Genomic DNA, 13,296 nt, shown 5'->3' on the forward strand with positions numbered 1-13,296 from the left:
TTGAGTTGTTCGCATTCCGAAGTCTCGTTCGTCAAAATTTTGGAAAGTGGCAAAATTTTGTCATTCTCTTTCAGTTTATGAGGAAACAATGGAGGGGCAAATTGTAATAAATCAAAAAGCCTAAGTGTATCGCGTATTGGTAAAATATTATTTACAAATTTGCCATCGCGAAATTTTAAAAACGTGCCATAACATTTTGCCGTCGTTTGACAACAGGAATTATCTAATTTGATCCTCGTTAGCTGCAATAATTTTAGTGTGTATTTTGTATGCTACAGTTCATATATGCATATTTTCAGAGCATTTTTCGCCTCCACCTTTTTGTTGGTACATATAATCCGGGCTCTGCCAATGACTATACATGGTTCCCTAAAATTCACGGAATTTCCGTTCACCGAATTTCTCAGAAATAAATCTATTCGTTCCGTAAAGTGGAGAGGGAGTAAAAAGTTTATTTGGATTCCGTTTTCCGCACCTTGTGTTCGGTAAGTCAGGTACAGATGTTTTCGGGTTATAAAACTTTGATAGACTGGGCGGAGCGAAAAAAAAAAAAACCCAGAAAGAATCATAAAATAAAACTAGGAAAAAGAAAAAGCGGATAAGAACAGAAAAGACGAGGCTCTCGTACGCGACGCATTTCGGCGCACTTTGTGGGCGGGATTTTGTCAGATGTGTGTGTTTGAGGAAAGCCAAGCCCACCTTAGCCCCGGCTGGAAGTTTCCACTGCAAATGCCTTCTCTCTCTCTCTCCCCCATCATATCACTGCCTCCAACCTCTTTTGCACTGTCGACGGCAAGGACTTGTCAACCGCACTAGATTGGACAGACAAACACACAGACCACATGGGCCATCCACGACGACGGAAAGGCAATCCTACACTCGTTCTCCTCTCGGCATGCGATTTGTTCCGAGGCGATTCTTCTTAATTTCCAATTCAAGTGTTTCGGTTTCATTTTCTTTATTAAAAATACCTTTCGTGTTACGAGTATATTTGAATTTGAAAAAAAAACCCCAATCCATAAATATTGGAGATTAATCCAATTAATAATCCCAGTGAAAATTGTGTTACTTACGGATAGATAGGATTACGTTTAGCGGAGGATTTGCGTACTGTCTTTTTTTTTTTCCCGAAAAACTTTGTCCGTCACGTTATGATGATGATGGTGTGTTTGACGTGATTTAAATTGGAAGAAGTTATATTATATCATCGAGATACGTAATGTCATACACGCAGTTTGGATATACGTCTTACGCTACGACATCTCCGGTGAGTTGAGCCTTAATGTCTTATAGTGCAATCGATTTCGATTCAATCTCTTCATTAGCTATAGAAAACTGAAAGAAATCAAATTAAAACAAATTAAATATACAGCCTAATTTATGATTTTTCTTATCATTATGAAAATGTTTTACTTCTCTTTTTTCATTATAATTTAACCCTCTATGTGTTTCACCCCTCATAAAAACGTATTATTATTTTTTATATTTTGAAAAACGGATGTGAATGGGTGCTGTTAGTATATTTTTAATTGAAACAATACAGCAATTTAACTAATTAGAGTTGGTTTTTTAATTAACTGAAACGGTTATTATTAAACACATTCATTGCTGTAATGACGAGCATTTAATCTACCCCTTACGCTAAAGTTAAAACAAAACGCGCAAATTGATATAAAACTTGTTACTTCACTTTAACATAAATGAATAAATCGAATGTGTGCTCTATAATGATTTAAAACTTATAAGTGTATAAATCTGGCATAAAGTTAGAATTTCTCTATACTACGGTATTTTTCAAAGCAAGGCGCTACACAAAATGCAGGCTTTGATGTGCATGTGTTCTGCACAGATAGCGTGTTTCTCGTAGAATTTGGTGGAAATTACACACGAGACACTTCCGTGTTAACGTAGCTTTTAGTTGAGGTTGCGGATATTGTGTCCACGTAATGTTGTTCTTCCATTCGTGACATATCGGAAGACTTGACGATGCATGAAATAATTTCTAGGAACTGATGTATCCTTACGTTCACTAGAATTTAGCAATTTCTTTTCGAAACCAAATCTGAGATTGCTTTTCACCGACTTTGGTGTACAAAACGTGGGAGTTAGGAACTGCCAGATATCGAAATTTTGAATCGCAACTTTTCTGTACCATTTTAGCATTTTCCGCAATGATGAGTAATTGGAAATCAGTTAATCAAGTCTATGCAAAAATTTCACCAAAGACCATGAAAATTGTGCTGTTAGCGCCTTGTAATGTGAAAGCAAAATAATATGGATTGGAATGCTTTGAAAAGTTAATAAATAAGTCGCTGAGAACACGCTGCAATAATAAGAAAAACCCTAATGTAGAGAACGAGCTATCTCGTCGCTAGCGATAGGCGAATATTCTTGGAAGACGAGATATCTTGTCCGTAGTGATGAATGTGTTAAGTGCGAACTGTGCAGTTTGCTTTTGTTTTGCTGTTATCTATGAAAACAGATAAAATCTTACTCTGCAAAGTTGAATAGTTGTTTCTTGAATTTTATTTCCGATTCCCTTAATATGGTGCGATTTTACAAATCGCTGAACTCGTAAAATTCCAGCAGCTTTCAAAAAATGACACCGACAGAGAATCAACTCCTTCTAGGGAAAATTCGCATAAGCCATAGTTTTTACTGTTTAACCATTGATGTTATAAGATGTACTTATATATACTTTCAAAAATACCAAAAGAAAAACTCTAATGTAATGGTTTTTTAAACCATGTGTATCCAAACCTACGCTGACCCATACTGTGTTAATATATGTTGGAAAAGATTCATACTGAAATGTGGGAAAATGATATGGATGATATGAATGAGATATTGGGAAAATGATATGGTCATTGGGATATTTATATCTCGATTATTATTGAGATTAGACTGAACTTTCGCGTAAACTATTCTATCCGAAATCTTTTAATACAAACTACATAAATATCTTGAGTTTAATGTGTTTCTGAAAGCCTTTTGTATCATGAAAAATTATTATAAAAAACGACGGCCTTAAAAGCCTGAAAATTCACCTTTCATCTGACAATGGCCACGAAAACCTAATCATCTACTTCTAAACATATAGATTAGGTTGAACATACTTAGCATGTATTTAATTTATTTTATGCGTTCGTTTTGTTTCTTTCACATTTGTTCCATGTTCCCACAATATAAATATTCGCATAAAATTTAATTGGCATGTGGTTAAGATACATTGTTTTCTATGAAGGCAGCGTCCTAACAAATTGAGTCCTGGGCGAAATGTCTTTTTTTTTTTTTTGCCCTTCTCCCTCTTGAGAAACGCTTTCATACATTTCGGATGAAATAATTTCGGCATTCAAAAAAAGCGTGCATGCAAAAGAATTCTGAGGAAACATCTCAAAAATAGGAGCACACATTAAAAACTTAGAGTGAGTAAACATCTTCACAGTTTGGGACTCCTGTTTGACTTAAGTCTTTGGCAGAGGCGTAAGCAGGGGGGAGGGGGGGGGGGGCTCAGAGTTCCCGTGCCCAACCCTCCCTCAAGCCGACCAAGAATTAGAATAAAAAAAAACCAGTATTTCGGTGTAAAAATTGAAATATCAAAATAAAATATCCCTTATATATGCTATATTAACTACTTTCTAGTAATTTAAATGCTTTTTGAAGGGTGGTAACTCAAAATTTCTCGGGAAGAAATTTTTGTCCTTCCCTCCTCCAATACAAGCATTTTGGGCCCCCCCCCCCCCTCATAGGTCGATCTGGCGTACGCCCCTGGTCCTTGGACCATTTGTTAATGCACCAATGCTATGCAGAATCAGAATCAACGTATGTACTTATGCATGCAAATCAACTTACAGTTCAAAAAAATTTCCTATCTTCCCTAACACTAGAAGGACGGTCATGGGACTATACCTAGAGAGGGGACAGGGCCCTCCCATCATAGTCTTTTCCGACAGTTTTTTGAACATTTTTATATCTTAAAGCACGGTATAGTATTTTTAATACAGAATAGAGTTATTACGCAAGTAATTAAAGGTGAAACCTTTGATCTCTCTCTGTTTATCATTTTTTTTTATTGTTATTTAGTTTTTAAAGCATTCTGTGCAAACCCCCCCCCCTCTTGATGGGCGTGAAGGGTCGTCTTGAGAGCATCATGGGCCCCCAAGTCAAGTGATTTTTCTGAGACCCTACCAGGCAAATTGAAAATTTCAACCAGATTTCATTTTTGTGAGGCCCCCGGGCCGTGCCCGGGTGGGCCCATGCCTTAAGACGGCACTGTGTGCGTGTGAAGTAAACTCGGGCGTAGTCATGACTTCGGATTGGAATGATTTCATTCCCTCCTCCCCCGAATAGGATTCGAGTGTTTCATCGCTCCTAAGTGTTGAACAGGATCAACGAGTGGGATTTTGCGCTTTTTTTTTTTTTTTCGCAGTTGCACGATGATTAGAGAGATCCTGATCTGAGGATAATCTTTCCAAAGGGTTTCAACAATCGTCGATTTCAGTTGGAAAAAAATTCGCATAATTACAGTGGTATGAAATCAGTATCTGTATAAGCACTGGGTTTCTCGTAAAATATTTCAGAATCTTTGACGTTCTTTTGTGACGAAGAAGGTCCCACAATATTCCCTACACTTTCAACTGCAGCAGTTTCTTCGCAAACCAAGGGCGGAGATACTTGGAAGTCTTATAGACTTGGAAGTCTTGCGGGGGGGGGGGGAGGGGAGCATGGGAGGGCAATGCACCCCCCAGCATCAAAGGTGGAGTTGACTGATCTAATTTATATGTGTATATATGAATTGACATCATCATCGTGCCCCCCCCCCCCCACAAGACTTCCAAGTCTATATCCACATATGCCGCAAAATCGATAGACGGAATATTATTGAGATCTCGGATACTTGTATGGAAATCAGTTGCCGTTTGAGTACAGCATGTTGTTTTTCTGTGGCTTCAGCGTGGTTTTATCGTTTATTGTTTCCAGTAGCGTTTTATTCTTCATCAGCTGATGCATGAACGGCACCATCGGAGAATAATTTTATTCTGGTTCACGCGTTTATCATCAATATTGTTGTTCGCTTCACAAATGTCTAAATGTCTCGCTTCCATTCTCTGAATTCTCAACATCAGCACCACTGGTCCTGGGTTTTTTTCTCACGCAATCTTTGCGAACTTCTGAAAAATTTCCCCTTCGAAGAAAATCTGCTTCTTTTTGCCAGTTCTACACCAATCAGAAACACATGGAGATATATCTACTTTGCCGTACAAACAATTCATTCATCGGACAAAATGACAAACGTACTTAACAGCAAAATTTTAGTCACCGTGGAACGCCGCTGTGGTGGTCGAGTGGTTATAGTGACGGACTCGCGATGCGAGGATCTGGGTTCGAACCCCACAGTGGTGGTCGGCTGAAGTTGGTTTTCTGTGGTTCCCAGCTTCAAGGCGAGAATGCGAGCCGATCTCCCCGTTAAAAAGTCTCGCCACAGAGAGCAACAGGCCTACAACGTTACAAATATCCAATCATTACACTTCACTCACAATTTGAAGTATAGATGGCAGCACCGAAATATCATACATAACACTAGCTACACGCTCAGACTGTTAGGTGTACACACTCACTTTGTTCTAGACTCTGCCACTAAGCTGGGCTGGAAGAGATCTCGGCAACGGGATAAGTCCGGTGGCAGAGATCCTGGCGTTCATTCATTCAGTCACCGTGGAACCCTTGAGGGTTATGAGGCTGTTCCACGGGATCCAAACAAATTTTGAATATTTCTGTAATGTACAGGGTGTCCCGTAAAAGGCTCGTAAATTTTGTGGTTCAAGAAAACTTGCTCCTAGCTAATAATTTTTATTTTAAAAAATCAGTTGTTTTAAGGTTTGTACGGGAATGTCTGTAATAACGGGTCATATACTAAGAGATCACCGCAATATTTATGGCATTTTACTGTCTAATAGAGTTAGAGCTCTTCTTGTTTAAAGATTTAATATTGAAAAAAAAAATCCAACATATTTTTCATCCAATGTATAAAGAATAATTTGAAGTGAAAAAAAACTAACTAAATTGTGCAGTGTGCAATTGTGCTGCAGTTTTCCAGCTTCGAAGTGCGAATGCCAGCCGATCTCCCATTTCAAAAAGTCTCTCCGTAGAGAAACTGACATGAAAATTCGAGCATTTTTCCATTTTTACTTCAGAAAATGGAAGACAGATGGCATCCAGACCAAACTTGACCCCCGCTCTGTCCCCATGGGGATATAAGCTGGTTAAGACAGATGGCAGCATGAACACGAAACAAGCGCAACTCGACAACATAAATACGTTAGGGCCACACATACACTCAGAACACACATTCTCCAACATGTGCCGATTGGTCAGGAATTCCGCAGAGGAATGTGTACGAGGTGCATGTGCGGTCAATTGGTGTTGAATTTTTTCCATGGTTAAAATGTCTGTGTTAGGAGGAAAAAAACTACCGGAGTTAATGTTTCTCTTTTGTTTGGTCAGCCAAATGACCTGAATCTGTTTAAACGCCATTTTTTCCCGTCAAAATTCAAAATAAAGAACCATATCAGTATAACAAGAAATTCTTTTATTTGCAAGCTATCCGGGTTCCGAGATTTTTTTAAGAGTTCCATGACGTTAGATTACGCGGAACCCCCGAGCGAGTTTTCACGGAATAACAGTTGTGTGTGTGGAAATCTATGCCTTAAGACACCTTAAGGCAGGTGTCTTCAACTTTTTAGACATCGCGGGCTAAATTGAAACTTTCCACGAAACCCGCGGGCCACCAACTCAATGGTGGGCCTCAACAGAAGGGCCAATGGGGCCCCTGTTGAGGCCCGAACAAAAAGCCTAAAATAATGGAAGGCTTCATTATTACGAAATTATATCTTTTGTCAATTACCAATGTTTATTAGTTCTGAAGTCATTTCTTTTACCATTCTGGAAAAATCTTTCATTAATTACTTCTCTGATTATTATAGTCGAATCCCGTTTTAATGAATACCGTTATAGCGAAACTCTCGTTTTAACGAACACTTCTAATCCTCCAGATAAGTTTACTTATGCACGAAAAACTGGAATTACTTTACAACGAAATTTCGTTAAAACGAAGTGATTTCTACGGTCTCTTGGAGTTCGTTGCAACGGGATTCGACTGTACTTTAAATGATTCTGTAATTATTTATTGCTACAACTTTGAAATTATTTCCTTCATTAGAATTCCGAAAATATACTAGAATTATTCTCCCAGTAAGAAGTAGAAATTTCTATCAATTGCGAAATAATTCCAAAAAATTCTGAAATTGCCTTTTCATGAAGTTTTTCAGAATTTCTGTGAATTCTGCAATTAGGTCGATATGTATTTTTAGATGCCGACTTTTTCCGTCTAAAACAAGGGCGCTGAACCTTTAGGAGAGTGCGGGGCCACTTCATTGGTTTGAAAACGTGTCGCGGACCACGTAAGCAACCTAGAACTGTGCCGTAGGTAACTTGAGCGATTCGCAACTGCACCAAGAACCGCTCAAGTGCTCTGCAACTGTGCCGTGGGACGCTTGAATGACCAGGAAGAGTGCAGCGGGTAACATAAATGATGCAGAACTTTACCGAGAGAGCCGCTCAAATGTTCTGGAACTGAGTCGCAGTTTAAGTGATCTGTAAATGTATCGTGGGCCGCTTGGGTGATCTCGAAATGTGCCGCGGACCACTTGGGGGACGACAAACTACACCGCGGGTCACTTGAGTGATCTGTAAACTTGCCGCGGACAGTTTAAGTGCTCTGGAATCATGAGACGGGACATTTGACAGACCTGTAACTGGGCCACTTAAGTGCTGTGGAACTGCACTGCAGGTACCTTAAGTGATGTGGAATTGCATATTACTTATTTAAGTAATCTGTTAATGTGCCACTTCGTTCATTATTATAAAATTAGGTGTGAGGCCGCGGGCCACATTAGATAAGGTTGAGGGGGGGAAGGTTCCAAAAACTGTTTGCGTCTCGTGCTCCGTTTCTTACAGGCCTGCGGGTTTATTAAGCTCTTTCCCTTAATCGTATTTCAATGTCCTTAGCCATTTTCTAAAAATGGTCGGCAGGCCACGGCAAAAAGCTCCGAGGTCGAAAAGCGGCCCTCTGACCAAGGGTTGAAGACCCTTACTCTAAGCCTAAGGTCTGAAAATTCCTATCAGCTTTGACTCGACCAAAGTCGACAAGGTTTCGTGCGATGAATAAATTTTTCTCTCTCGTAAATTTTGAGCTCTTATGCGCAGTGTAATTACCGATATAACGATATTCTGCGGACTGAAATTTTTCTCGTTGTAAAGGGTTTACTATCGTTGTATCGAGTATTGTTTTTTCAAGATTTCACTGTATGAAACAGAGGTACACAACCTCCTTCCAGCGGGCCAAATGCGGTCCGTCGAGGGGTTTCATCCCGCCCGCGCGGTAGGTATTCCAGAAGAAACCTATCAATACGCATAACACGGTAAATACATTGACTAAACATGCTTTCCTCATAACAATACGAAATAGGGAACTATAGGGACATCTCCAATTATCATACAAAAAAAAAAAAAAAAAAAAATTTCAAATGCAATTAAGGTAGCCAATCACAGCCGGAAGAATTTGTAAAGGCAAGTGAAGTTGAAAAATTACTGCCAAGAAAATATTGTGAAATGCAATTGAAGTTGCCAATCGCAGCCCAAAAAATTGTAAAGGCAAATTGCAAATTATAGCAGAAAAAAAAAAAAAATGTCAAATGCGATTGAAGTTGCCAATCACAGCCCGAAAAATTGCAAAGGCAAGTGAAGTTGAAAATTAAAACCAAAAAGAAAACAAAAAAACTGTAGAATGCAATTAAAGTTGCCAATCGAAAATATTGTGAAATGCAATTAAAGTTGCCAATCGAAAATATTGTGAAATGCAATTGAAGTTGCCAATCGCAGCCCAAAAAATTGTAAAGGCAAGTGAAGTTGTAAATTACAGCCAAAAAAATATTGTGAAATGCAATTGAAGTTGCCAATCGCAGCCCAAAAAATTGTAAAGGCAAATTGCAAATTATAGCAAAAAAAAAAAAAATGTCAAATGCGATTGAAGTTGCCAATCACAGTCCGAAAAAGAAAAAGAAAACAAAAACACTGTAGAATGCAATTAAAGTTGCCAATCGAAAAAATTGTAAAGGCAAAATTGTAAAAATGCAAATTACAGCCGGGAAAACAAAAAAAAAAGAATTGTCGATGGCAATTAAAGTTGCCAGCTATCGCCGAAAAATCGACGATGGCGTGAATGGGGAGCTACTGCAAGTCGCAATAGGCAAAAACGTAATTAACCAAAAAAAAAAGTATTTGCATGCAAATACGTGAGATGGATGTAAGCATTTATGCGACACTAATTAATTATTATAGAGTCATAATTATCATAATATATGACGTCATGAAAATAATCTCAATTCCCGATTTCAAAAATCCTCGTTTAAAATGAGGAAAAAAAAAACAGGAAAAATCCTGAAAAGAAAATCCGGAACGGCCAAAATTATGGCACCCCTAAAGAGCACATCACTGGCGCCCCCCGCAAGCCGTGTAAACACCGCATATGAGGCCCGCGGAATGAAAACGTTCTGCGCATCCCTAGTACATAGCTGCCAAGTCTCCCGAATTTTTCGGGAATCTCCCGAATTTTAGCTTCATCGCTCGACCTCCCGAAAAATTCTTAAATCTCCCGAATTTTTAAGAAAATCACAAAAAATCCCTAATTGTCCCTAAACATTCCCTACTTTATTTAAAAAAAAATCCCCGCTAATGAAAACAATCCCTAAGGAATTTCTTTCGGGGCATGAAGACTCTTTTTTTCCCCTTTTGAAATGACACCACACGTCGTAAATGGGGGAAATTCCCTTTTTAAGGAAGTTTTACAAAACCCTCTGATGGTAACAAGAAAGCTGTTTGTCTTATCGCGCAGGGAAAGGGCTTAGCAGCCAATAGTCCTGGATAATAATTGAAGATTATAGTGACGCGCATGTTGTCAAAATTTCTTTTGTTGAAGTTACGTACGTGCGATATAACAAAACATGAATACTGATAAGCAAAAACATATTTAATCAATTTTAAAGACACTTATTCCGATGAATTTCCTCTCATCAAACGTTCCAGAGAGAGCCGACTTTTCCTTTTTGTACAAGTTGTGTTACGGACATAAACATCGGTCATGGAAAGACTGTAATCATTACTCGTGAAATGAAAAAAAGAAAGAAAAAAATCAAGCAAGTGTCTTAGTCAGTGTTCTTCAAAAATTGACGCTTTTTTCCTTCATCTTCCGATGATTTTGGGGTCATTCACGCTGAATGTTTGTTCGCAGCGTTTCTGATTGAACACAATATTTATTTTTACATCACTGAAGTTTTGTCCTCCAATTTAACTTGTTTTTCGCGTATGAATTTTATTCCCAAGGGTTTAACTTCCATGTTTGTAAAATCCCTATTTTAATTTGACTTCAGTTTTTGAGTAGGGATTTTATTCCCTACGCTTTAACTTTTATGTTTGGAAAATCCCTATTTTATTTGGAAAAATCCATATTGTATTTATTAGGGAGTGGTTTAAGCATAAAATACGGGTTTGCGTGAAAATCTCCCGAATTTTCATTTCCAAAAGTTGGCAGCTATGCTAGTACATAAAATCCGAATATCTCTGAACTCAAGTTTCAGCGCATTATTAGCATATCTTTTCTATCACTCGAGGGCACCACTGTATTTGAAAGTGACATACATACAAACAAACAAACAAACGTCCCGCGGGGCTGCTTCTATTCCCACTTTTTATTCAAGAACATTTTATAGTTTCCGATTTTTATTTCGAAACGAACTTTACACAACAATTTCGAAAGGAAAGGAAAAAAAAAAGTTAAAAATTTTACCCCCGGCGGGATTCGAACCCGCAATCCCCGGTTTAGGAGACCGGTGCCTTATCCATTGGGCCACGGGGGTCACGATGATCAATATACCATTTTTGAACGGTAAAAATAAACTCACATTTTTTTTTTACCATGTTTCGTATATAAGCTCCGACCTTTTTCCAGTGGCGAGCACTGCCCTTACCCGTCACCAAAAGAAGAGCACCCTTACGGAGAACTTGACGTACGAATGCATGACAGGATGATTTCAATCCTCGAATGCAATTTGTACAAGGCGTTTAGTTGGAACGTTGAACAAGAGTGCTCGTGAGCGCCAAATCGGACACGAGCATCGAGCATTCTGGTTGCGTCAGGGAGCACCATGGTGCTCGCGAGCAACGGGTTGAAGATGGCTGGTATAAGCCAATATTAATATATCCGTATAAAACCAAAGCCAAAATGTATTTATGCAGCTGTGCTTCGGTAAACCGGGGGTCGAGACCCTTCTCGGATTACCCGAGAAACAATGGGGAATTAGGGTATAGGTTAATTTAATCAACGCAAGTTAAGGGGGGGGGGGGCGTTCAAGTATTAGTATGCCAACAGATTTTTCATCCAATTTTTGACCCCCTTCCACCCCCTTGTCAGCAAAAATTCGACAGCTCTGTTCCCCCCCCCCCGCTCCTCCTAACGCACATTGGACTAAAAGACGTACGCGGGGAATGGGGGGGGGGCGACGCTCAGATTTATTTGTGTATTTATTTTCGATGCAAAAATATTTAAAAAAAAATTTAAGTATCGGAAAAGTACCTTCATACATATATATAAACTGAAGAGCCAAAAAAAGTGGTACAGGCATGAGTATGCAAATAAAGAGATGTGGAACCAATCAGAGTACGGCGCTGCGGTCGGCAACGCCTATATAACACAAAAAGTGTCTGGGATAGTTGTTAGATCGGTTACTGCTGCTACAATGGCAGGTTATCCAGATTCAAGTGAGTTTGAACGGGGTGTTATAGTCGGCGCACAAGAGATGGGACGTAGCATCTCCGAGGTAGCGATGAAATTTGGATTTTCACGTACGAACATTTCACGAGTGAATATCGGGAATTCGGTAAAAAATTGAACCATTCAACGAAACATCATCGATATGGGCTTTCGGAGCCGAAGGCCCACTCGTGTACCCTTGATGACTGCACGACACAAAGCTTTACGCCTCGCCTGGGCCCGACAACACCGACATTGGACTGTTGAGGACTGGAAACACGTTGCCTGGTCTGACGAGTCTCGGTTCCAATTGCTTCGAGCTGATGGACGTGTACGGGTATGGAGACAACCTCATGAATCCATGGACCCTACATGTCAACGGGGGACTGTTCAAGCTGGTGGAGGTTCTGTGATAGTATGGGGCGTGATATGGGACCCCTGATACGTCTAGATACGACTACAGGTGACAGGTACGTAAGCATCCTGTCTGATCACCTGCACCCATTCATGTCCATCGTGCTTTCCGACGGACTTGGACAATTTCAGCAGGACAATGCGACATCCCACGCGTCCAGAATTGCTACAAAGTGGCTCCAGGAACACTCTTCTGACTTTAGACACTTCCGCTGGCCACCAAAATCCCCAGACATGAACATTATTGAACATATCTGGGATGCCTTGCAACGTGCTGTTCAGAAGAGATCTCCAACCCCCTCTTACTCCTATGGATTTATGGACAGCCCTGCAGGATTCGTGGTGTGAATTACCTCCAGCACTACTTCAGACATTAGTCGAGTCCATGCCACGTCGTGTTGCGGCACTTCTGCGGGCTCGCGGGGGCTCTACACGATATTAGGCAGGTGTACCAGTTTTTTTGGCTCTTCAGTGTATATATATATGCTGCAATAATCGATTTTTATTGATTTCAAGAAGAAATTCATTGCGACCCACACTCTAAGCCCTATACATATATGCTAAGCCCATGGTCCGCGGAACAGATGTGGCACTTGGGGGGTAATCTGATGTGGTCAGTCACCTCAAACCCAATTTTGTAAAAAATTAACGATGCGGCACAGATCGCTTGAGTGACCCGTGGCACAATCCCACAGCATTCAAGCAGCCCGTGGCATATTTTAAGATCACTGAAGTAGGCCCTGGCAAATTCACAGATTACTCAAGTGACCCGCGACGCAGCGTTCCAGAACACTTAACCGATCCGTGGCACATTTAGAGACCCCCTTGAGTGACATGTGGCACTGTTTTAGAGCAATTAAACGGCCTCCCAGTGCAGTTCTAGATCACTCAAGTTACCCGCGGCACATTCCCAGATTACTCAAGTGATCCGCGGAATAATTATGGATCACTTGAGTGTCGTGCGGTACAGTTCCAGGGCACTTAAGTGGCCCGAGACACATTTCCAGATCGCTTGG

At 40.0% G+C, this 13,296-nt stretch overlaps 1 protein-coding gene and 1 non-coding gene across 2 annotated transcripts in view; one reads left to right on the forward strand and one right to left on the reverse strand.

Moving 5' to 3' along the window:
* Nucleotides 1-818: 818 nt before the first annotated feature.
* LOC149068997 (uncharacterized) overlaps nucleotides 819-13,296 on the forward strand; it is a 98,529-nt gene continuing 86,051 nt past the window's right edge. Inside the window, exon 1 of the mRNA XM_089250691.1 lies at nucleotides 819-1,267. Within this exon, the coding sequence (XP_089106817.1) occupies nucleotides 1,220-1,267 (48 nt within the window). The 5' untranslated portion in view covers nucleotides 819-1,219. The remainder of the gene's footprint in view (nucleotides 1,268-13,296) is intronic.
* On the reverse strand, nucleotides 10,901-10,973 carry TRNAR-CCU (transfer RNA arginine (anticodon CCU)). The gene has a single exon. It is a non-coding gene; the product is annotated as a tRNA-Arg (tRNA).

The sequence above is a fragment of the Pholcus phalangioides genome, unplaced genomic scaffold (genome assembly GCF_987345545.1).
Source record: "Pholcus phalangioides strain wild (caught in Gottingen) unplaced genomic scaffold, Ppha-v1.0 ptg000024l_1, whole genome shotgun sequence".
NCBI classification, from domain to species: Eukaryota; Metazoa; Arthropoda; class Arachnida; order Araneae; family Pholcidae; genus Pholcus; species Pholcus phalangioides.